This window comes from Arachis ipaensis, chromosome B7 (assembly GCF_059453495.1).
Source record: "Arachis ipaensis isolate K30076 ecotype BB chromosome B7, ASM5945349v1, whole genome shotgun sequence".
NCBI classification, from domain to species: Eukaryota; Viridiplantae; Streptophyta; class Magnoliopsida; order Fabales; family Fabaceae; genus Arachis; species Arachis ipaensis.
In genome coordinates this window covers 32657223-32684099 of record NC_142442.1, presented here as the reverse complement: position 1 = coordinate 32684099, position 26877 = coordinate 32657223, and the positions used below count along the sequence as shown (strand labels likewise).

General features: G+C 36.7%; 1 protein-coding gene and 1 long non-coding RNA gene across 2 annotated transcripts; both read right to left on the bottom strand.

Annotated features, from left to right (window-relative positions):
- Positions 1-672: 672 nt before the first annotated feature.
- Positions 673-4819, bottom strand: LOC107609022 (uncharacterized). The gene is made up of 3 exons (XR_001613048.3): positions 4026-4819; positions 3776-3943; positions 673-1090 (listed from the first exon to the last, which is right to left on the bottom strand). It is a non-coding gene; the product is annotated as an uncharacterized LOC107609022 (long non-coding RNA).
- Positions 4820-12226: 7407 nt separating this feature from the next.
- On the bottom strand, positions 12227-25414 carry LOC107609021 (uncharacterized). Its single transcript, XM_016310840.3, has 8 exons — positions 24122-25414; positions 22766-22842; positions 22454-22619; positions 16669-16757; positions 16414-16578; positions 16230-16307; positions 14015-14118; positions 12227-12850 (listed from the first exon to the last, which is right to left on the bottom strand). The coding sequence occupies exons 1-8, from the start codon at positions 24882-24884 to the stop codon at positions 12745-12747; spliced, it is 1548 nt and encodes a 515-aa protein (XP_016166326.1). The 5' UTR covers positions 24885-25414; the 3' UTR covers positions 12227-12744.
- Positions 25415-26877: the final 1463 nt, after the last annotated feature.

Sequence of the window (26877 nt, the reverse complement as noted above, 5' to 3'; positions counted from 1 at the left end):
TACCCTACCCGCAGCGGGTAGGGTAGCCTACCCTACCCGAACGGGTTAGACCGGGTTGGGTACCCGCGGGTAGGGTATGAATTGCCAGCCCTAGTACTAAGGTGTTCTTTCTCCACTCATCAGGCATCTTCTTTGACCTTAAAATCTCATTAAAAAGCTTGGTTAACTAGTAGATGCCTTTTCCTCTAAGGCCATTCCAAACCTCAATCGGGATATTATCAGATCCTACTGCCCTGCCATTTTTTATCTACTTTAGAGTCTCTTTTACCTTGAAGTCTCGAATCCTTCGATAGTAATCAAAGTTTTGATCTTCTTCCCTTGTGCATAACCGACCAAGCCTCGGAAAAGTCTTATATCCTTCATTAAATAACTCGTAGAAGTAGCTCTTCCACCTTTCATTAATCTTCTCCTCTTAAGACAACACCTCTCTATCCTTATCCTTTATGTACTTAACCTGATCCAAATTTCTCGTAAGACTAAATTAATTCTCCATATTATATTTAATGTAAAGTGTACAAGATCGTATTATGTCTTAATATCTTATTTAATTCAAGATAAATATAGACATGAAATAAGAATATTTACTAAAATATACTTAGTTATTAAAAAATATATTAAAATTTTAATTTTCGTCTCAAAAACTTAAGTCCCATGTATTCTCACTTTCTAAAGTTACTAAAGAGATTATTTTGTATTCCAATACTAAAATTTTAGTTCTAATACCTGACCACCACCAAACATAATACTAAATTCCAATCTCCTAATTCCAATTCCAGTCTCTAAAAAGTAAAAACAAACACTATGCATGGTAGAGGAGCGAAGAAGGGTTTAGCTTGGAGCCTGCCATGTCGAACACCCCCTTGGATTTCGGTTACTAGACCTAGAGATTCATCCCCTAGTCAGTGAGGAAAAGGGTCAGAAAAAGAGAAGTAAGGGGAATCAGGCGTATGCAAAGAGCTTTTACTCGGTGTTCCGTTGGAAGTATCGGCATTCGATGACTCCATACATCGTAAATACTGTATAAGTCGTCTCGGCAAATGTCAAGTTCGGCCCATACAATATCAGGAGAGGTGTCATTAACTTTAGCTGCCTGAAGCAGAGGAAGAAGACAATGAGCAAGAAGTAAACAACAACACAAGTGACATACATAGAGAAAATGCTGGAAAAAAGAAAACACAGAAAAAAATACAGCATACACCACAGTCACCTATAAAGAGAAGAATACAAAGAAGATCAATAAAAATACGAAGAAAGGAAAACAACAGCATACCACACAACAGTAAACACAGCCAGAAAAAGGGGGCAGCAATCCAACAGCTAGCAAGAGAAACAACACAAAAGGAAAACAACAAGCAACAGAAAATAGATATGAAAATGTTAACCACAAAAAACCGGAACACTAAACCAGTTGACATCCAAAATAAGAAAATGCAAGAGGGCATTATGGAAGTGCAGGATCAACCCTAACCAATTGAAACAGATCCACCAAACCGAGGAGTTAATCAAGAGAGAGGAAAAGACATGATGGATACTGACATGCAAAAAGGAGATTTTAAATTTAGTTAAATATGTGGATTTGGAGACTCCCGTTATAGAGGAGCTAGATAATATGAAAGCTGCAGAAATGTAACTATCATGAGCCCTTTTCTCTTCTCTCTTTTATTTCCAATGATTATTCTATCTTGGAATGTTAGAGGTGCGGCTAGTTTGACTTTTAGGCGTACCTTAATCGAATTGCTCAAACAGCACAAACCTAATATTGTCATTCTCATGGAAACCAAAATAAGTGGTGAGAATGCCAAAAGAGTTATCTGAAGGCTTGGATTCAATAACTACATTATAGAGGAAGCTCAAGGTTCATAGGTGATATTTGGATATGCTGGAACAGACAAGATCTATTCATTACACCTATAACTTCAAATCAACAATTTATACATGCTAAAGTTAAATATCATCACAAGGAGGCCTGGTATCTGACCGCCATTTATGCGAGCCCTCAACCTCAAAACAGAAGAACTCTCTGGCCTGTTTTGGAGAATATTGCTAACAATCTAGACAGGCCGTGGCTTTTAACAGGGGACTTTAACGAGATTAAGAGTTTTCAAAAGACTTAATAGAGCCCTCTCAAACCATACTTGGAGAACTAAGTTTCAAGAGGAGGTGGTCAATGTCCTCCCAAGGATCAACTCGGACCACCACCCCTTCCTCATTACCGATGAAGGGAACCACTCCAAGAAAGAAAGAAGACCTTTCTGTTTTGAGATTATGTGAACCCTACAAACTGATTTTAAGCCATTTATGCAACAATATTGAAGGAAGGATGAGAGGCTTCCTACTAACCTCAACTACACGAGAGAAGTTCTGTTAAGATGGAACAAAATGACCTTTGACAACATCTTTAGAGAAAAAAGAAGACTCATGAACAGACTGGCTGGAATTGAGAAAAGCTATAATTATGGAAGAAACCGATTCTTGAAAGAATTAGAAGAGGCTTTGAATAAAGAGCTTAGTGAGATTCTGGATAAGAAAGAAGTCTTTTGGTTGCAAAAATCCAGAGAACAATGGAGTGTGGAAGGAGATAGAAACACAAAATTCTACCATACAAAATCCATCATAAGAAGAAAGAACAAGATTTTGAAGCTCAGAAGCCCAAGCAGGGAATGGATTGAAAAAGAGCACAAGCTAAAGAAACACATCACAGATTACTACCAAACTTTGTACAAAGAGCAGGTAAGTATTTGTCCTTTAGCTCTAGATAATTTGAACTACCCTAATACAGACTTGGTTGTTTGTAGGAATATGGAGAGCATGCCTACGGACTTGGAGACAAAGCAAGGCCTGTTCAGTATAGGTTCTCTCAAGGCTCCGAGGGAGGATGGATTCCCTGCAGCTTTCTTCAAGAACAACTGGGAGATTTTAAAAGAAACAACATGCAACTATATAAAAGAATGTTGGAGAAATCCTCGCATCATCAAAGAATCAAATGCTACTCTCATTGCCCTAATTTCAAAGTTGCTACATCCAGAATTCATCTCACAATTTAGACCTATTGCACTATGTAATGTTAGATTCAAGATCCTAACCGAAATTCTTGTTCAAAGAATCAAGCCTCTCCTCAATGAAAGGATAAGCCCTCACCAATCAAGCTTCATTCCCGAAAGAAAGATACAAGACAACATCCGCATAGCTAAGGAGCTCATGCATTCCATGAAGAAGATGAGAGGAAATCAAAATTTCATGGCAATTAAGATTGATTTTGAGAAAGCCTATAATATGCTCGATTGGGAATTTATTAACAAAGGCTTTACAAATTCAAACTCCCCCCCGAAAGTCAGTAGCATCATCATGGAAGGAATGAGGTCAGTGAGCTATAACATCTTATGGAATGGAAGCAAAACAGATATTTTCTACCCTACAAGAGGCATCAGGTAGGGAGATCCATTATCATCCTACCTTTTTGTCGTATGTATGGATAAGCTCTCGCACTATATTGAACGAGAAGTGGAGAAAAGAAACTGGAACCCCTTTCAAGTAGGTAGGAACAAATTAGATGTCTCTCATCTAATGATTGCCGACGACTTACTTCTCTTTGTGGAAGCCACTGACGAACAGATGGATTGCGAAAAGGAAGTTTTGAAAAATTTTTGCAAGGCATTAGAACTTAAAATCAATAATGCAAAAACAACCATTTTTTTTTCCAAAAACACCCCAGCAAGCACAAGACAAGCATATCAGCAAAACAGATTACAAAGAGAACAATGCGCTTGGAAGGTACCTAGGAGCGATGCTCAACAACAACATATCAGGAAATGAGAACTACAAGGTGGTGCAAGAAAAACTAAAAGGCTGGAAAAGCAAATGTTTTTCTCTAGCCGGCAGAATTACTCTAGCTCAAGCAGTCATCTGCCCCAGTATCAACTTTGACATGCAACACAGCAGAATCCTGAAAACCATATGCAACAGTATAATGAACTTCAAAGAGGGTTTATATGGGGGGATGATGAAAATAAGAGAAAAGTACATACAGTCAATTGGAAGACCTTCTGTTCCCTAAAACATGAGGGAGGGCTAGGGTTTAGAAATCTTAGCCAAATGAACGAAGCCTTCTTATTAAAAATCATATGGCAAATTTGGGAGAACCCCAATTCTCTCTGGGCAAGTGTTCTTATTCAGGAATACTATAATGGAAGTAACCATGTCATTTTTCCAGAAGCAAAGAGAGGAGATTCAATCCTGTGGAGGGACTTAACAAAGCTCTGGCCCATCTTCAAGGAATCAGTAGTGAAGCAGATCGAAAATGGACATACTTTTCTATTCTGGACAGATTGCTGAGTGCAGGGAGTAGACAACCTACTCAATTATACAAACCATCAAAATCCTGACCTATAAAGTACAGTTTGGGAATGGAGGAATGAAACAGGAAATTGGGACGGAGAAGGAATCAGAGACTATTTAATTAAAGATATTGCGCTGAAAATCCTGGCACTGCCCCCACCACGAGAGGAAAACGGAGAAAATAGGCTGGCGTGGAAGCACTCAGAGGATGGCGATTTCTCGGTCTCTTCAACATACAAGGCTCTGGGCACTAGCGAAGTGGACAAGCCCAGTAACAAACAACTGGACCAAGCTCTGGCAATGGAGGACCCCACAAAAGGCGAAAATCCACATGTGGAAGATGATGCACGATAGAATATTTACCAATCAAAGAAAGGCAAGAATGTTTAGAAGCAATGGGGCCTGCCAACTTTGCGATGGAGGCAAGGAAGACACTCTTCACGCTATGAGAAGTTTTTTTTTTTTTTTTGGTGTTTTGACGGGGCTTAACGCCCAAGAAAATTAAAAATCAATGATAAAATGAGGCAAAGATACCCCTCTAGCATCATCATTTATAATGTTCCTTAGCCCTGTTGGCATAGTGTCTATGAAATGAAATCCAAGGCATGCTTGTAAACTTTTCTTCGCAAGCCAGTCGGCGCTTTTGTTTCCTTCCCTATATGTATGACAGAGTTTTACATTCCAGTCTCTTTGTATTAACTGGCTGGTGCTTCTTATAATTGTTTCCGGATGATTGTCCCTTTCTTTTCTTTTGCTGAGAATTTGGAATGCAATTTTTGAATCAGTTTCTAGAATGATTTTTTTGAATCCCAAATCCCAAGCTAGTTTCAATCTATGGAGAATTCTCCAAGCTTCTGCCGTGAATGCTGTTCCTTTGCCAATATTCGCCAAGAACCCCGCTATCCATCTTCCACGGCTATCCCGAATCAAGCCTCCACACCCTGCTATACGGTGCTCCTGTGAGACTGTTCCGTCAGTATTGATTTTTAGCCATCCATCCTCGGGAGGTTGCCATGCAATATGTATTTCTTTTTTCTTCTGTGCTCCTTTAAGGATATTGACTTTTTCAAAAGCATTATTGATCCTTTGCAGATATTCTTTAATCCATAAATGTGCATTGTTTGGTCTTCTAAAAGGGGGGTCAAAGATCTCCTTATTCCTCCATTTCCATAGCCACCAGCAAGTCACAACAAATTGGGACAGCCATGGCTGTGCATTAGCACCGATTTCCACTGTAAGATTCCAGCAGATCCATGTCTCGAAGGGAGCTCTATAGAAAGTGGTTATGTGAGAGGGTTTCACTAACTGCCGCCAAATTCTTGATGCTTCTGTGCAGTCCCTTAATGTGTGGAGTAGTGTTTCTGGATTATTGGGACATCGGTGGCAGTTTGGATTTGCACCAAAGATCTTATGTCTTTTTTCTGAGGTCATCAGCTTGTTTTGAGTTGCTAACCACATAAAACATTTTATACGCTGGGGGCCCTTCCATTTCCATATAAGATTCCAGGTTTGGTCTTGATTTTCATTTGCTTGAGAGAGTGTTTTATAAGCACTGGCTACTGTGAAGTTTCTATCTTCGGAGGGACTCCACATGATCTTGTCCTCACCTAGGCTCTCTTTCGGGGGATGGCATGCAGTAATCTTTAAAATTTTGTCTTCAGGAATGAGCTCCCTTAGAAATTCCAAGTTCCATTCTCCATTTTCTAACACTGCATCAGCCACTTTCATATTGAGAAGGGAAGCATTTATTTCTTGTACATCCTCAATAAGAGCATTTTCATGATACAACCACTTATCTCTCCATAGAGAAGTCGACTTACCATTTCCAATAGAAAACCTCAGGTTCTCTTTCATGTCTTCTTTGATCTTTATCAAATCTCTCCAAAACTTTGAGTCAGATGCCCTATTTTCCATGTTCAGGATTGAATCTTTTCCCCTTCCATATTTATTGAAAAGGACTTTCGCCCACAGTGTCTCTCTTTCGTGCATTAACCTCCATACTTGTTTCATAAAAAAGGCATCATTCATGATATGAAGCTTTCTCATGCCTAGGCCCCATTTATTTTTGTTTTACAGAGAGTGTCACATTTCACAGCATGCAGTTTTCGTGTGTTTGAGTTTTCTCCCCAAATAAATTTTCTCTGGCATTTTTCCACTTCATTGCAAATTCCAATGGGAATTTTTGTATGTAACATATCAAAATTGAGCATTGGGCTGATTACAGTTTGTGCAAGAGTGATGCGCCCTGCTAAGGATAGGCAATTGGCCTTCCATCCTTTTAATTTGCTATTTGTTCTTTCAATAATGCTTTTAAAGTCTTCCTTCTTCTTTCGTTTGTTTGTCAGGTAAGCACCTAAGTATCTTCCTAGACATGGCACTTCCTGGAAGCCGCATATCTCCTTTATGCCTACTCTTTTGCAGTTGGGGACGTTTTTAGAGAATAGAATGGATGTCTTTTCTGCATTGATTTTGAACCCCGATGCAGCTCCAAATTCGTCTAGAGTTTCAAGCACAACTTTCATTTGATTTTCCGTTGCTTCCGCAAACAGCAAGAGATCATCAGCAAAGAGAAGGTGTGATATTTGAGGTCCTCTTTGTCCCGCTTTCATTGGTATCCACTTTCCTTTTGTAACGGTCTCTTCTATGAGTTGCGAGAGCTTGTCCATGGCGATGACAAAAAGGTAAGGGGACAGAGGATCCCCTTGCCTTAGTCCTCTACTTGGCTTGAACATATCAAGTTTCTCGCCGTTCCACAAGATCTTGAAGGAAACTGATGATACACACTGCATGATGATGGAAATAGTTTTTTCCGACATTCCATACTCCAAGCAACATTTTTCCAAGAAACACCAGTTCAAACGATCATAAGCTTTCTCAAAATCAATTTTGATAGCAATAAATGAATTTTTCCCCTTCATTTTTCCCATGGTATGAACCATTTCTTTTGCAATGATGATGTTGTCATGGATTAGCCGACTTGGAATGAAACTTGACTGATTCGGAGCAATTCTTTCATTCAAAGTGGGCTTTATCCTTTTGACCAGAATTTTGCTCAAACACTTATATATCACATTGCATAGGGCTATGGGTCGAAATTGAGAGACAAATTCAGGCTGGTTGATCTTGGGTATAAGTGTTAGAAGAGTTTGGTTTACCTGTTGTATTGAGGGGGGGTCTTGCCATAGTTTCTGAATGAAAGCACAGATGGAGCATTGGAGGACCTTCCAATTTTCTTTAAAGAACAACGCAGGGTATCCGTCTTCTCCAGGCGCCTTTAGGGAACCTATGCTGTGGATAGCTTCTTCAATCTCACTTGGAATGGGCATTCTTTCTAACATCTGTTTCTGTTCTTCTTCCAATATTTTATATTGCCATCTGCATCGAATAGTGGGGCGCTTTGGTCTTTCATCTCGGTATAGGTCAGTGAAAAAATTTGAGACTATCGATTTGACAGCTTCTACCTCTTCACACCAGATACCATTATTGTTCCTCAGCTTCACTATCTTGTTCTTCCTTCTGCGCACCAGAGTTTTTGTGTGAAAATATTTAGTGTTTCTATCTCCTTCTACTAGCCACTTTTGTCTGGATTTTTGTAGCCAGAAGATCTCCTCTTGATCAAGGATTTTTTCCAATTCCTCCGAAAGGTCTTTTTCCAGCCCATCAAGAAACTTATTCCTACCATAAAGCCTGGATTTTTGTATCCCTTGAATTCTATTCAAAAGCCTCCTCTTCTTTCGAAATATGTTACCAAAAGTTTCATTATTCCATTTTTTCAGACTTTCAGTTAAATTGTTTAAGGCTACTGGAAAGTCATACTCATTATTCCAAGCACTTCTAATAACATTTGGGAGGTCTTCATGTGTATTCCACATGGCTTCATACCTGAAAGGTCTCTCTCCTTGGATACTAGTTTCAGGTCTTGTGTGTAGCAACAAAGGGTGATGGTCTGATTGTATTCTTGGCAGCACCTCCACAAATGCATTTGAAAAATTTGTTCGCCACTCTGAGTTGCATAAAGCTCGATCCAGCCTTTTATAAACTCTTTCTTGGCCTTCTCTTATCCCCCCCTTCCATGTGAATCTTGATCCTGAATAACCTACGTCTATGAGGTTGCATTTGTCAATCCAGCCTCTGAAACGTCTACACGCATAGGCATCATTTCCCCCTCCTCCTTTCTTCTCACTTTGCTCTGCGATGTCATTGAAATCACCTATCATCAGCCACGGTAAGTTCATGTTTCTTGAGATGTTGTGCAAAAGCTCCCACATTTCTTTTCTTTGTGCTTCCTGTGGACTTGCATACACAGCCGTAAGGCTCCATGTCCTCCGCTGATTGTTTTCAATTTCCATATGCACAAATTGCTTGTGCGTTGACATAACTTTGATTTTGAGATCATCGTTCTTCCAGAGGATCCAGATCCCTCCAACGAAACCGACAGCTTCTTCGACAATGGCATGATTGAATCCCATTGCCTTAATCACCTCTCTTCCTTTATTTCCGCTACATTTGGTTTCTACCAGAATAGTGAGGTCAGGTTTCTTTTGGTTTTGCAACTCTTTGAGGGTGCGAATGGTACTTTTGCTCGCTGCCCCTCTAATATTCCACATCATGATCATCATTATATGACGCAAAAGTCTTATCCAAAACTCTAAGCCAAAACAAAGGCACCCTAACCCAAAAGGTTGGGAAAGCAAAGAGGCTCAAGGCCTCTTAATCATCATGCATATCCTCCCTCGTTAATGAAGGAAGTACTTCTTCCTGTGCTTCTCCTTGGGCTGGTTCCCTTTCAAAAACTTCCATGGCTTCTACTAGATCTTCTGAATTTCTGGCTCCAAAGTCTGGCGGGATTGGGTCAGGCGGTTCCTCCATGTCGCAAGCCTGTATTCCAGTGGCCTCAACCATTTCAGTGATTTGAGAGTCTTGAGTTTGGTTGTTGTTTGCCCAATTTTCTTGAAAATGAACGGCTTTGTCAATAATGTTCATGCTAGTATCTTCTTGGGTTTGGGTTTTAGTCTTGGTTTGGGTTCTTTCTTTTCTCATGGTTTGGGCTGTTGTAGGGGCAAGAGTTGGGTTGGTCTGGTTTTGGGTTTCTTGCATCTTGCTATTTGTCTGTCTTGGTTTTGGGCTATTTTTGTGGGTCTGGTTATTTTCTTGTGGGATTTGGTCTTTTAGTTTTGTAGGAGTATTCCTCTCTAGAGCTCCTTTATTTCTTTTCTCTTTTCACGCTATGAGAAGTTGTTCGAAAGCTTCTACTCTCTAGGTCAGATTAATTAATCCTGGAAAGATCCAGAGCTTCTGTGCGGTGAACCTGGGGGATTGGGTGAGAATGAACTCACAACAGGACTTGTTCCTGCCCAGCCCAACAAAGTCCAAAGATCTGGGTCCAGACGTCCGACCGACCGGACGGGCTACTGAACCCGAACCGGGAGCGTGACCCGAATGTCACCCCGTGTGGACTTGGACAGATGGAAAGAAAATTTTCAGAAAAGAGAATCTGTCTGCGTGGGACCCACTCTTGTACAGACTATATAAGGGGAGGGTCCTAACCCTCTCCAGAGGTACATCATTTATTCTAATCCTAATCACCATTTCTTGTACGGACACTGACTTGAGCGTCGGAGTCCTTTGCAGGTGGCTTCACCTCTTCTCCATTCGCTAGACCCAAGGAATCATCCACCGGAGCTCTCCCGCATCCATCCCTCAGTTGCCCACTCTCTCACTACATTAAGATCCGACCCGTTCAAGCTCCCAAGCAATCGAACAGGACTCAAGCAGAGATAGAAGCCAGAATTAGAGTGACATTTTTATCATTACTTGTTAAAAAATCTAGTTCTGGAGAAACAAAGAGATTCATGAACCAGGGTACAAAAGACTCCCAAAACTGCAACAAGAAGTTTTGAAGATGATTAATGAAGTAAAAAAAGCTTACAAGAAGAATCAAGGAATTTTCCTAGTCCAGAGAAAGAAAAAAATTTTTGTCAAATGGACTCTGTCGCCACAGGATTGAGTAACACTCAACACGAAGGTATTGTGCAGGGAAATACAATGAAAGCAGGGTGTGGAGGACTCTTGAACTCGCTTGTCCATGGAGGTTAGTGATGGCAGAAAAACTCGTTTTTTGGAAGATGTCTGGCTAAGTTGTGGTCCTCTAAAGGATAGGTTTTCAAGGCTTTTCTCGGTTTCAATTCAGAAAGTCTCTGTCATAGGAGTTTGTGGGTTTTGGGATGGGTTAGAGTGGATATGAAACTTCCAATGGAGGCGTGAGTTGTTCCAATGGGAGTTGCAACTTGTGAATCAATTACACGACACTTTGAGGCCCGTTAAACTAGCCTTTGATAGAGAGGATAGAGTGGTCTGGAAGTTTGATATGTAAGATGTTTTTTCTACTCTTTCTTTTGTGCAGGTGCTACAGGCGGAAATGCTTCCGAATGACGTCACAAGCTATAGCTTCACTAAGACTGTTTGGAAATGATTAGTCCCTCCAAGAGTATAGTTGTTTGCCTGATTTGTCTTGATAGGCAGGGAGAATACAAAGGAAAGGTTGTGTCGTTTCGAAATTGTTAATCAGGACGATAATTTGTGTAGATTATGTAATAAGGATGTTGAATCTGTTTACCACTTTTTTTGTTGTGAATTTACTTGGCATGTATGGTGTGCTTGGTTATCTGAATTTGGCAGACAATGGTCCTGTCTGGGTACTTTAAAGGAACACTTTTAAAGCTGGACATGTGTTACATTTAGGAAGGAGGAGCGAAAGAAGTGGTTCATAAGTTTCTTTGCGGTTGTTTGGAACGTCTGGTTGGAGAGAAACAGGAGACTATTTCAGAACACAGAAAAAGGTGCTGAAAAAATCTACAATATGACTCTACTTCACTACAAGGAATGGAGGTGTGAGGATCCCTTCCTTTTGTTATTAATGGCAATGCCAGAAATGACATTGGAATATGCTATTGGTGTGAGAAATTACTAGGTGATTACAAGAGGTGTTGTTCTACTATTTTTTTTAACTTGTTCGCTCCACTTTTGTGTTGAGCTTCCTTTGTTTCAAAAAAAGAGTAGCAAATGAATTGCTAACTTTTCCTATAATATAGGAAGTTGCTCAGCATATAACGCTAACCAAAGGGCTGAACATGGCTTGGACCTTGGGATTGAGAAGAATCTTGGTGGAGTGCGACGCTAAAGCCTTTATTGAAGTACTAAATAGCAAGAGAAATTTAGTCATCCACCCTAATGTTCTAGTCAGAAAAATTAAAAGATGGAAGGATAGAGATTGGAAGATTGGTTTTGTGAAGAATAATGTTACACATCTAAGTTTTTTTATAAATTAAGTTTAACTAAATGAGTTTAACATAACAAAAATCAGTTATGACTAATATTATTCTAAGTCTTATTGTTTAATTTGGTTAGACTTAATTTATAAAAAAATTTAAATTTATAGCATTACTTTTTTGTGAATATTTATAAAAAAGACAATAAATATATAGATTGCCTAACACATAAAATCTTAATTTAGAATTAGGAATATACTTTTAAGACTCTCCTCCGAAGGAGAGAATACAATTACTAGTAAATGATGAACAAAGTCGCCTAGTGAAGATGTACTTTTCTTGTCGGGCCCGTAATAATACCAAAAGAAAAACGTTAGCAGCCTGATTATCAACGTGTATTAGCGTGCTTTGCTACGCAACGACGATGAGTTGAAAACTTAAGGACCGTTTTAACATTTTATCGCTTGTCTCTATTTTTTAGAAAAAAAAAAAAAAGAAACATGTATTTAAAAATGAAATTCTCGTGTAAATCTGGTTTTAACGCCAACACGTATTTGTACCGAAGTCTCGAGAGCAGCCTTCTCCTCCGGTAAAATTCAAAAGAAAAAGAAAAAAACAAAATAATAGTAATAAGTCATGCACATGAATCGAAAGCATCCAAATCCAAGTTTGTTACACCAAGTAGCAATTTCAGTTTACATGTGTACAAGAAACAAAATCAGTTGACATGTTTTGCATCAAAATAATAAAAATAAACGAAAGGGCTATGAAAGAAACATTTATATATTATAAATATAAACATACTTTGAAAAAAAAATGAGGTGAATGAATTTCAAAAAGATGAACATTAAGAACAAATCTGTGTCCATCACACTCTGAGATATAAAGAATACTTAAGGTTAGTTGATTCCCTCAAGTTTGAGCCCTTTTCTTTTGTACACCTAAAATTCATTAAAAGAGGAGGAATGTTGTGCTCTCAAGCCATGACTGAGTGTACAGTCATATCCAAGATGATTCCTTCAATCTTATTTCCCAGGAACCGATTGACGAAAAAATCCCACGATAGCCGAGTAAGAAGCAAGGTACTTTCGACCAGAGGTTGGCAAAATTATCATCCAACCTAACAAGAAGCTTCCAGAGTCTAGAACAACTGGAAAAAGAGACTCGTTGATCCGTCTCCGAAGGTACGCAGATCAGCAGGCTTTACCAGTGCTCTGCATAGAGGGCATGTCCTTTCTCTCTCAAACCTGAAAAGAAAGTTCCATTATTGAGCAGATCAGAATGCAGTTTCTGATACAAGAAAAGAACATCTCTAATATATTTTATAATTAGTCTCTTTGAACTTTTGATGGCTATCAAAATGGATAATATAATTTTTAGATTAAATTACTCAATTAGTCCTTATAGTTTTACCAAATTTGTAATTGAGTTCCAATACTTCAAAAGTTTTTAATTGGATCTCTACAGCAATTTTAAATTTGTAATCACATCCTTGCCATTCCAAAAATGTTTAACTTAACGGAATATGCTGACGATGATGGTGTGAGATGGATGAAAACTGTTAAAAATAATCTAATTACAAATTTAAAACTGGTGTAAGGACCTAATTGAAAACTTTTAAGATGTAAGGACCTAATTACAAATTTAGAAAAACTATAAGAACTGAATAATTTAACCTACACATTTTATCATAAAAATTAAAGGTCCAACATCCAAAGATTTATGGGAAACCAGTGCTTCTGGCAATAAGGTGAAAAAACACATGTATAGAAGAATAATATAAGTATCACTGTTCTTAAGGGCATCTTCATGTCTAAAATTACACCTTCAATGACAGACTTTTTGATAAGCATGTTTTATGGGGTAGGATATGACTCCTAACATTTATTTGGTGTAAAATTCATAATCTTTATAAATAAATCTTTTGTTTTGTTTTGGTTTTGTATAGGGAATCCTTATCCCCAATTTGTATTATCTTCTCATCTTAATAAAATTCTCTCTTTTTTCCAATCCCAAAAAACAAAAAAATGCAAGACCTAGAAAGCTTCATCTTGTCCGAGTTCATAACAATACATCTTAGCCCCTCACTCATTCGAATCACAAGAGGGCAATGATCAAATTCTCTTTCCTCATATTTGTTCATACAATCCATATAATTACTAAATTACCAATGTCTTGCACTTTACAGGATAAAGTTGTCAATAAACAAAACGTTCAGATTATTGCATGCAAAGTTTATCTCTTTTTCCTGTGCAAGAGAGATGAAAACCAAAGAAACACATTCTTGAGTACTTAAAAAAACAGGAACTAGTTGGAAACTTTCTTAGCTGATTTCTAGTTTTCCTCTTTAAAATAAATTAACGCTAAAAAACAACAGAATATCTAAATAAGGAATATAAGTATGAACTTACCATTCTGACACACATTCCTCGCAGAAAATGTGTTTGCAGCGCAACAATATGGGGGCATGCATTTTCTCCTGGCATATGGCACATAAGTCACCAGCAGCATTAACCTGATTTCAATGAATAGATTTTACAATCATACTTAAAAGTGATTCCCAACAAAGTCTTCAATAACAGTACAATACCTATATCAGTATTTAGACAATTTCTCATCCTTAAAAATATAGAAACACTACAAAGGAACAGCTAAACAGAATGGCAGAACACTGCATGAACAACATTGTCATTAGGCTCATTCCACTGCAATCACAAAGAATCCCAAGGAATGCAGCCACTAATGCATCTTGAAGCACTATCTATCAACAAGTGCAAAGATAACAAAACGGTCTCTGAAAATTCTAACATCTCAGCTTGCAAAAATATACATTGAAATGGCCAAAAACACACATTGCCATAAGGCTCCTCCCATTGCCTATGGCATAAAGAATCCCTGCTAACATGATCATTAGAACCAATTACAAGTCTCTCCAGTACAAAAGCAAAGTAAGGATATCCATGGAAATGATAGGTGTAATTACTTTGGAGGTCCTATAGTTTCACTTAATCTTTAATCAGTTGCCTATAGTTTGAAACTTTTTAGTCATGCATATCCCTACATTATAAATAAGTTTGCAAGCGAGTCCCTAGTAACCACTGCTGCACCAAAAAATATTAGTGAATAGATGCCAGGTAGGGATGTAAATGAAGGTAGAGTCTCTTGCGGAAGAATACCCCAAATATGCTCTAGAAGGTTGATCTATTTGCAGTGGTAGCAATGCAGAATATAGATGTGCCAAATCCAAGTGTGGATTTCAATGTGTGGGGCAGCAGAAGAGTGGGTGAGTTGGAATGGGGTGACATAGAAGGATCTAGTGAGTTGGAAGCTAAGTCCAAAGTGAATATTATGTTTAATGTAACCTTTTAGGAATGGTGAGTTGTGATTAGGGATTCAATTGAAAACTTCTTTCCAATGTAAGGAACTTGATTAAAAACTTTTAAGAAATAAGAACTTGATTATAAATTGAGAGAAACTAGACCCCTAGGGACCTCTAAAGTAATTAAACTGAAATTACCAAAGATAGATGCAGTGAACCTGCACAAAGGCACATTGCCATAAAGCAGATCCATCCTTAATACTATTAAAACCTGAGTAAAGTGACAAATAAACCTGAGGCTTTATACTTCGGACAGATTAGTCCCTAAAGAAAAAAAAGTATCAATAAAGTCCTCTAGGATAGCAGATGTGGACACACTACCTTCAAATTAGCCCTTATGATTAGGGTAGAAGGTCTGAATTTGATCTAACTTGTCCACGTTTGTTATATTGGAGGACTTTATTGGTACCTCTTTTTTCATTAGGGATTAACATGTCTGAAATGTAAATTCTCAGGGGTTTATTTGTCACTTTACTCTTAAAACCTCTAAAATAGCTCATAATTATTTCCAATTTTTTGAAGGACAAGTTGAACATTCCCAGAAGACAACAAAAAAAAAGCTTAAGATAAAAATATAAATATTTTCATGCGTGTGCATAAAATTGTAAAATTTATCAAAACAAAAATGGTTGAACAGACCAATGAGTAGTGGCCACGGAAAGTGGAGAAAAAAAAAGCATAACAAATAAAGCTTTCAAAAATAAAATATAAAAAATAATAATAATCTTATGTCAAAGGTACAACAAATAAAAATTAAGTTTTCTTCAAAAAATCCCTCTCCATATTACCCATAAAACTAATGTTCTACTTTAGTACAACATTACCAACTACCAAGTCGGCAAGTCCTAACTAAATATTCCACGAGGGAAAATTAAGTTGTGTGAGATTATGTGATAAATTTGATTCATACATCTATGCTATACTAAAGGCACAATTAATCATTTCCATGTGAGTAATTTATTTGTAAGTAATTTTACAGACCAAAGCTGCATTAACTGATTGATGAAATGTGTTACTTGGAGGAGAATAGCTAACAACAATCCTCTTCTTATGTATCTACCACTTACACACCATAACTTAAATGTGTTTTACAGGTTTGCAAGTGGTTAGAAAAATAAGAACTAACAAGTTTTAACTAGCATATCATCAAATAAAGCAGAATCAAAAAATTATATACAACAGAAAATTTTTGTTTACAAATGAATTTATTCAGATGTTAATATGTGTCAAAAAACTGGAAATATTACCTGCTCCATTGTGGCATTAACCCCATAATGAACTTCCTTTCTTGACAATGCTTTCAAGGCAGATAAAAAGCATTGGACCTAATAACCACATAGAAAGTTAAAGACAATGGAAACAATTAGCATCATACACAAGTACCTTCAAACGCTGAGCAAGGAATACTAATTTTGAAAAATGGAAACATACCTTCTCAACAACAGATGTTAGCTTGAAAGTTAAATATAACCCTGTGGTCAGGGATGAAAAGAGACTGCCGTATGCCCTGTTTAAGAAAAACCGGTACCAAACAGGTGTTGGTAATAAGGCACGATACAATAGCAGTGTGTACTCAACCAGCGTTAACATTTGAGCCTACAAGTAAGACAGACAATTTCAGATATTGTAACTAGTTAACTATAACCAGTAATTATATACCTGTTTTATATGGAAAATACTAATCACCTGCCGACGGAAGCTATGACCTCTGCCACTTTTGTAATATATTAACAGAATACACTTGAAGGCCATTGCTGCTTGCCGCACCAATGCATCTGAAAGTCAATATACGTGATGAACATTACTACCAAGTAGCAACAAAAATAAAATGATTAATGATTCAAAGCTACAAAAATGAACAATACACGGAAGAGATGTGATGCTTAAGCAATCAACTAAGACTACAAACGTTGAATATGGATATAAATTAAAGGAGATTCAGAAGATCTAGCTAAGTTTGTTGACTAGATCAAATCAAAATCAGATTCCTAATTCCTTTCATGAATCTTTTATGTAAATAGAATTAGTTATAAATCTTTTTCTTTTTTGGTTTATCTTAAGTTTAGGAATTTTATGATTAGAAATCTTTCCTTTATTTTAGGCTAGTATTTTTTCCTTCTTTCCTATTTTCTAGTTATTTCTATTTCTGTAATTCCTCTATAAAGAGGATGATTCCCTGTATGTACATTTGACAGAACATTATATTCAAACACTTCAACTTGGTATCAGAGCAGGATCTCTGCACTGTGCCTCTGATTTATAGCTATGTCTGACAGTTCCTCAGTCATTAATCCTGAACAAAAGGAGAACACCACTCCTACTCCATCAGATTTAAAATCTGAACAACGGGTACTAGTTAGTGGTGACTCCCATTCAGTTCAGATCACCACATTTTGACCCAATGGGTCAAAACTACCTTAGGTGGTCTCAATCAGTTCAGATGTATATCAGTGGAAGAGTGAAGAATGGATATCTCACCGGTGAGTGAAGCCAGCCTAACGTCACTGACCCACAATATAATGTGTGGGATACCGAAAATTCCATGGTGATGACATGGCTGGTGAACTCAATGGAGGAGGATATTAGTAGTAACTACATGTACTATACCACTGCCAAAGAATTATGGGATAGTGTCAAGGAGATGTATTTTGATCTTGGGAATAAATCCCAGATTTATGAACTTACTCTAAAAGCTAGAGAAATTCAACAAGGAAGTGACAATGTCACCAAATATTTCCACACATTAAAGCAGGTGTGGCAGTATCTTGACCACTTCAATAACTACAAGTGGAATTTAGCCGCTGATGCAAAACACCAACAAACAGTGGAAGAAGGGAGGATATTCCAATTTCTTGCAAGCCTCAACGTGGAGCTAGATGAAGTTCGTGGAAGAATTATTGGAAGAGCAATCCTACCCTCAATTGGAGAAGTATTTGCTGAAGTTAGAAGAGAGGAAACTCGTAGAGCTATGATGATGGGAAAAGGCAAGACAGAACAGATTTCTTTGGAGTCTAATGCACTCTTAGTGGCACCTACTCCACTTAAAAGTTCATCAAATCAAAAGCACCCCTCCAATCTTTGGTGACCACTGCAATAAACCTCAGCACACCCGAAAAACCTGCTAGAAGATTCATGGAAAACCAGCACATCTTAAAGGCAGCAAACCTGGTCCCAAATACGATCTACTCCAACTGTTCATGAGGCTGAAAAATCATCCTTGAGTAAGAAACAGGTTGAGCAGCTCATAAAGCTGTTTAATTCCAGTTCTGTGTCTAGTATTCCTAGTGGTTCTTTAGCTCAAACAGGTAATTTTAGTATTCCTATGTCCCTTAACTGCAAAGGGGACCATATGACCAGCCTCTCTCATTTATTTAAAACTTATTATGGAAATAAGAAAATTAGAGTTGCTGATGGTAGTTTTTCATCTATTGCTAGAAAAAGTACAATTAAATTGTCCAAAAACATTGACCTAAGAAATGTCCTACATGTACCAAAGCTTATTTGTAATCTTCTCTATATTAGTAAAATCTGCAAGGATTCCAATTGTGCTGTGACATTCTTTGACACTCACGGTATTTTTCAGGACCGGACCTCAGGAAAGATGATGGTAGTGCTAAGATGATGGATGGACTTTATCATTTTGAAGATATTTCGGAGGATAAAATAACTCAAAGATTTAGTGGTATAAGTTCTATGCCTATAAAGGACCAAATAATGCTCTGGTACAATAGACTAGGACACCCTAGTTTTGCATATCTCAAACATTTGTTTCCAAATTTGTTTAAGAATATTGATTCTTCCTTACTTAAATGTGAAAGTTGTATTCGTTCAAAAAGTCATAGAGTTCCTTATTACTCTCAACCTTATCATGCATCTACACCTTTCCACTTGATTCATAGTGATGTATGGGGTCCATCGAAAATAACAACTCAATTTGGAAAAAAATGGTTTGTAACTTTTATCGATGACCACACATGACTATATTGGATCTATCTTATGAATAAAAAATCTGAGGTTTCTAAAATTTTTCAATATTTTTCAACAATGATAGAAACACAATTTGACAAAAATTTCAATATTAAGAAGTGATAATGGCACTGAATACTTTAATAAAAATCTTGGTGAATTTCTTCAAAAGAAAGGTATTCAACATCAATCTACATGCCTCAATACACCCCAACAAAATGGCATTGCTGAAAGGAAGAATGAACATCTTCTTGAAGTAGCACGTGCCATTATGTTCGAGGGTAATGTTCCAAAGTATTTATGGGGAGATGCTGTCTTATCAGCAGCTTATCTCATAAATCGAATGCCCACACGTGTTAAATTACTGCACATTGTTGGATAATTTCAAAAAGAATGTTCCAGCATGTAGGTTGCATTCTGACTTGCCTTTAAAAGTATTTAGTTGCACTGTGTTTTTGCATACACCTTTATATCGAAGTAAACTTGATCCAAGGGCAGAAAAATGCATTTTTATTGCTATTCCCCAAGTCAAAAGAATTATAAATGTTTCAATCCACACACCAAGAAATTTCATGTAAGCATGGATGTTACTTTTTTGGAACATGAAACCTTTTTTTAGAAAAATTCTCTTAAGGGGGAGAGCCTAAGTGAAGAAAATTTTTTGCATGAACCTTTACTCACTCCTACCTTACATATTGAGGATACAACTTTCACTGATCAAGTAAATTATGAAACAATTGCAAAAACAAGATGTGGAAAACCAATTCTGAAATTGTGTCAGAATTAGTTGGAACCCAAACAGGAAAAGAAATACCACAATCAGAAAAGGAGCTTCGATATTATGTTCGGAAATATCCTAAGAAGACTAGAGACCAGCCCATCATCTCTGTACCAACCCAATCTGAAAACCCGGAAGACGGCCCAACTATAGTACTTCAGGAACTTCCAGGTAAATCTGAAATTGTCAATTCTAATAATAACTTACCAATAGCCCTTAGGAAAGAAACCAGAACCTGCACCAAAAAGGTACTCAAAACCAGCACCAACCATCCTATTTCCAATTATGTCTCTTACCAAAATCTCTCTCAAAAACATCGAGCTTTTACTTCAAAAATTACAAATCTGTTTGAGCCTAGGAACATAGAGGAAGCACTAGATGATCCCAACTAAAAATTAGCAGTGATGGAAGAGTGGCATGCACTCAAGAAGAATGAAACTTGGGAGATTGTAGATCTGCCACAGAATACAAAATTAGTTGGCTGCAAGTGGGTTTTCACCATCAAATGCAATGCTGATGGAAGCATAGAGAGGTATAAGGCTAAGGTTAGTAGCTAGGGGATTTACACAAACCTATGGAGTAGACTATCGAGAGACTTTTGCTCCAGTTGCTAAACTCAACTCTGTGCGGATTCTCTTATCTCTTGCTGTGAATTACAATTGGCCTTTACATCAATTGGATGTAAAGAATGCTTTCCTGAATGGGGAGCTAGAGGAAGAGGTGTTCATGAAACTTCCACCTGGATTTGAGGCTGAACTAGGGAGGAATAAAGTGTGCAAACTAAAGAAATCTCTCTATAGATTGAAACAATCTCAAAGAGCTTGGTTTGAATGACTTGGAATGGTGGTGAAGGGACTCAGTTATACTCAAAGCCAAGCTGACCATACACTTTTCTATAAACATTCAGCAGCTAATAAAACTGCCATCTTAATTGTATATGTGGATGACATTATTCTGACATGTGATGATTTTTTGGAGCTAAAAGACTTGAAGGAGAAGCTTGCCAAAGCATTTGAAATCAAAGAACTTGGGTCATTAAAATACTTCCTTGGAATTGAATTTGCAAGGTCTAAGGAAGGCATTTTTATGAACCAACGAAAGTACATCCTAGATCTTTTAAAAGAGACGGGATTACTTGGTCGTAAAGCTGCTGAAACACCTATAGAGCCTAACTTAAAATTGAAGCCAGCTAAACCAGAAAATGTAATGGACAAAAGGGGATATCAGCGGTTGGTAGGGAGGCTAACCTATTTATCCCATACACGCCTAGATATAGCCTTTGCTGTGAGCATGGTAAGCCAGTTTATGCATTTACCTGGTCGAGAACACATGGATGCTGTCTTTAGAATCCTAAGGTACTTGGAAGGGTCGCCTGGGAAAGGGTTACTCTACAAAAAGTATGGAAATCTTCACATAGAAGCCTATACAGATGCGGATTGGGCTGGGAATGTCATGGATAGAAGGTCAACATCTGGGTATTGTACTTTTGTTGGCGGAAACCTAGTTAGTTAGAGGAGTAAAAAAGAGTGTTGTGGCACGAAGTAGTGCAGAAGCTAAGTTTAGAGCAGTGGCTCATGGAATATGTGAAGCACTATGGGTAGAACAAGAACTAAAAGTTCTCATTTCTCCACCAATGAGGTTGTATTGTGACAACAAATCTGCAATTTCTATTTCTTATAATCCAGTGCTGCATGATAGAACTGAACATGTTGAAGTTGACAAGCATTTTATCAGGAAAAAGATTGAGAGAGGACAGATTTGCATCTCATATGTTCCAACCACAGAACAATTAGCAGATGTTCTAACTAAAGGATTACCCAAAAAGACCTTTGATAGCATAATAAGCAAGCTGTCAATGAAGGATATCTTCAAGCCAGCTTGAGGCGGAGTGTTGACTAGATCAAATCAAAATCTGATTCCTAATTCCTTTCATGAATCTTTTATGTAAATAGAATTAGTTATAAATCTTTTCCTTTTTTGGTTTAGCTTAATTTTAGGAATTTTATGATTAGAAATCTTTCCTTTATTTTAGGCTAGTATTTTTCCCTTCTTTCCCATTTTCTAGTTATTTCTATTTCTGTAATTCCTCTATGAAGAGGATGATTCCCTGTACATTTAACAGAACATTATATTCAAACACTTCAACTATTTCAATAGCTATAGATTAGTGGACATAGAAATTTGATAGCTGAGATCTTAAGATCACTTCTACTTACAGAAACTCCAGATCTACAACACAATTTCAGTTAACTTTCCCTTTTTAACTTTAGTATGCTAGGATGAGGATTACATGAGTGATTGGGAAATGACAATGGATATCACACAAACAAAACTTGATCCGAACACACAAAAAAGGAATAAAATACATCTTGAATGTAGATGAAGTACAATAAAATAGAAAATAAAACTTTATGCTGAGACAAATTTAGTTAAATTACTATCCTACCGAATAATCAAATATAAAGAATCCGTTGTGTTGTACCCATTTTCATGTGACAAGCTTTTAAAACAAAAATTATGAAAAAAACTGAAGGCATAATTTCGGCATTATTGATCAATCAATCAGCTGCCAAATTACACTGAAACTTAATGAAACCCTTGCATATATCGGTCAGGCATCCTGTGATAAGGACATTTTTATAATATACTAGAGCAAATAAAAGTTCTACACAAATTCACTGTAGCAACGTAATGACTGAAAACTGCATACAAAGAACAAGTTCATACCATTAACTAAGATGATGAATATTGCATGCCAGAAAGGATTTGCTTTTGGGGGAACCAACACCAGTGGGTATAAAAGATCATCATTTCGATACCACCAATAAATGAACATCACATGAAGCATGAAGGCAATAGATATACCAACAAGAACTGACACTTTCCTATCCCCCTGCATAATAAAGCATGTATTAAGCCTCTCATTTATTTATTTATTTATATTTAGGGTAAAAGGGGAGGGAGGTTTACAAAATAGGAACTATGAACTAGGTTTAGACATGGAAATTTTGGATGATAAATAAAATTCTGAGTTTTCACCTTTAAAGCTGTCTGCTTCTTAACAATTTCATTTGACTTGAACATCACAGCTGATATCCAAATTGTGACAAAGAAACCTGAAAGTTCCCAAAAATGGTTATCACGAATTAATAACAATTTAAAACTTCAAACGACGCTGAAAATAAAACTATATGTGAGAAGCAGTTAATCATAAATGATGCACCTACTCATGACAATACAAAGAAAAGGAACAACCGCAACTCACAAGGAAGACATAAAGCTTAGCAAGGTGTTCATATAATCACTAAAGAAACAAATCTCATCAACATCATTGCTCAGTTAGTTCTACAAAAATATATTTTTACATCTCTCGCACTTAGCAAAGCAGCAAAATCTGGTCAAAGGTGCAGCAACAGATCTCACCCTGCACCTGCAGGAAGGCAGGCACAACCCAGGTGCAATCATCCACACAGCTATTTTACAGTTATTTTGATATACTTGTATTATTTAATATGTAAATAGGCATCCTGAAATGACTGAGACCCAAAAAATGTTCACAGTTGCTTTATATGGATGTGGACTAGGCGACTAGCAAACATTAATATTGTTAATTTACAAAAAAAAATTTGAGGTGGACCCTGAAATTGATATTTTGTATCAGTTACAGAAAGAAAGTTTACTTTGTATTGAACAGATATTATAAATAATTAAATCACAACAAGTGTCTCAAGTAAAACCCAGAGCAAAGGAGGACAAATATCATATTAGCCATTCAAGAACCAGAATGCAAAATGCAGTAACAGTAACGGACTCATTGTACGAATTGTAGGAAGGATATTTTTTTCCTTTCCTCATATTTGTTTTATAAATCTTCCTCATCATTAGTTAGTACTAGATCCATGCCTGCAAGGTGGGAAACTCCTATTGGAGAAAACAGTAAACAACAAAAGTGCAACCTACATGTTCCTCAAAATTATTTGTGCATACTATAGCCCCTTCCTCCCTATCATTGCTTAGATTAACAGAAAACATTTAGTGCTGTAGCAAGACCAAATTTAATATGGAAGTATAGATGTTAGCCAATACTACTTACTCTGTTCTACCGTTATCATTCCATCCACCACATTCCTTTAGAATAAAGAAACAACCTAGGGCTATAAACACAACAGACACCAAGTCATATGAATGGAAAACTATTCAGAGCATTATAATTCACAAGAGAAAAATCACAACCCAACTGAATTAGTTCAAGCCACATCATCAAATTCCAATACATACTAAACTATGTATCAGCAATGGATGTAAACAATAGCAACAAACAATGCCGAGAATGTAGTGGAGTATCCTAAGAGGAGCTTTTACAACCAATTCAATAGAACAGAAGTAATGCGCTACCTTGCAAATGCTGACGGATGAAAACAACCAGTAACAAGAGTGAGAAAGGAAGAATCTGCTCAATCCACTTTGCAATCCGCTGAATGTCATATCTCTGGTAGTTTGAGGAATCCCTATTGTTACTATCTACACCATTCCCCACATCACCATCAGCCTGCCCACTACCACCAGCCAAAGACGAAGAAGAAGCTGGAGACACCAGAGGCACCCTCTCGCTGACCGGAACTCCATTGCGATGACCCTCGGCATCATCATCAATTCCCCCTCTATCACCAATCATCTCATCACAACCATCATACCCCGCTTCTCCAATCTGACTCCTTGAGGATGAGGGAATAGACGAACCTAACCCCACATTGTGATCATGCTCTCCAGCACCAATGATCCTTATTGCAACCTCCCCAGCAGCACCGTTGTTGCAGGGTGTCCCAGAAGCAACACCACCAGCATCATCAGGTGACTGAATCCGAGGCTCAGACCGCAATTCTAGACCCGTAACACCATTGTTCACAACCAAACTCTCAGAATCATGGCTTGATCTTAGAATGCCAGAGTAATCCAAGAGAAAGGAAAGTGGGGAACGTAAAGGGCTAACAGATGGTAGCCTCACACCATACCATGTCACAGTTCCACCATTACTATTACTATTAACATTGTTATCATTACTTACACTACTAATATTATCATTATTATTCACACCACTAGAAGATGATAATATTGAAGATGGTGAATTAGAAGAAATGGTGGCATCCAAAGATTCCATCTTTGCCACAAAAACAAACAAACCCTAATCCTCACTACACCTTCTTTATGTCCGATCCTTCCTCAAAATCCTAATTTTGGGTTTGATCACAAATAAATGAGAAATAAAACGTTTTTTTTTGTCTTTTCCTTTCAAATTTTAGGTTCTTTCTGTCTCTACCCTAGGACGAAAAAACAAGGTAAAGGGTTCATCACAACAAGAGGGAAAAAGGCATTGAATGATTGTAAAAGAGGAAAAGGGTTTCTTAGCTTCTTACCTTAGATATGAAGATTGATTAAGCAAATTGGGGGGGGGGGGGGGGGGGAATTGGGTTTGCAAGGGATAAACGCGAGGGTTAAGAGTGTGAAGAGTGAAAGAGCGATTTTGAGCTGAAGAAAGAACAAAGGTGGCTGAAAATGAAGAAGAAAACGATGAATCAAGAAGAAAACGATTATGATGCTGATGATGATGAATGATGAAGGCGAACCATGAAAGGAAAGAATAGGAGAAAAGTCAAAGTCATGAAGCTGAAACCTTCGTTTCCCTTTTTCACTTTTTTTTTTTTCTTTCTTTTCGATTTATTTAATTTTTATTATTTGTTTTTTAGTGCGTGATGTGTGTGTAAAATAAATAAATCTTTTTTTGGCTAGGTTGGAAATTTGTAATATTCATAACACAATATGTTTGTAATAGAAAATAAGTTTAGTATATTTCTTACGGTGCCGCGTTATAAAAAAAAATAGTTTACTGTTTTCTTTTATCTGGATTTGATTTACTGTTTTATATTTTTCTTATTTTTCTTATCTGTTACCGTTTTAAAAAGAAAAAAAATTGTTATTATTTATTAATTAATAATACGAAGGAGTTATTGTTGTGTGGCGTGTAAATAAATTGCAAAACAGAGTATTACTATTAGTAAAAAATGCTTCACGACGCTCAACAAACAATAAATGTGAAGAGGGTTGTTGGTAACGTCTTAACGGTACCCTACCGAAGATATTTTTGGGATAAAGAATACCAAAATATCCTCTGAATTATTGTGCTTTTTTTTAATTATAAAAAGAGTAAAAATGAATAAACGAGATTTAGTGATTAAATTTTGTTTTGTTTTTAATTCGTACCTTTTAAAAATTTGTATCAAATGTATAAATTAATTGTCAGATATAACATTTGTTTGCTACTATAAAGTAATATATTTTATTACTTTTATCACGTTTTTAATTTTATTTATTGTTTATATTTTTTAAATTATTTCGGTAAACGATCTAAATTTTTTTATAATATTTAATAGTTTATACTATAAAAATAAAATTTAATTTTGATGCACTAACAATATAAAATAATTTTATACGCGTATTTAATTATATAATGTCACATCCGTAAAAATAATTATCTTTCAAATTAACCGCATGAATGATCATAAAAAAGAATGGATGTGATTGCATGACTTATCAATACATCAAAATTAAAGTCTAAAAAATATAGTTAAATTATTAAATTCTATGTATTGTATTTGGCAAAATGTTAAATAAGGCACAACAAAACTCTAATAAAATTAAGATAAAGACACATATAGTTATCAAATTTATAGTTAAAAATCGTTTGATATGATTTAATATTAAATTATTTAATAATTCTTGAATATTAACTTTATATAAAAATCACTACATGTGAGTTTCCTACTAAATTTAAATGATCGGAAACTTAAAAACTCATTCATGGTCACTTTTACCATTGCTACCATTACCACCAATTTATCATCATCCACTTTCATAAAAAATCAATAATAAAATACTAAACAGCAACTAAAAATTTCACAAATTAACAATTATCAATATATTTTTAAATAAAAAAATCAAATAAAAAATAGAGAACAATAAATCTATAGTAAAAGTGAGACAAAGCATATCTTGATGATCGGAGCTAGAAATGTCATAGAACACCACATAAATTTGTGGACAGTAACAAAGAGAGGTAGTGAAAGAGGAGAAGCAGAAGGTGAGGAGAAGTTGAA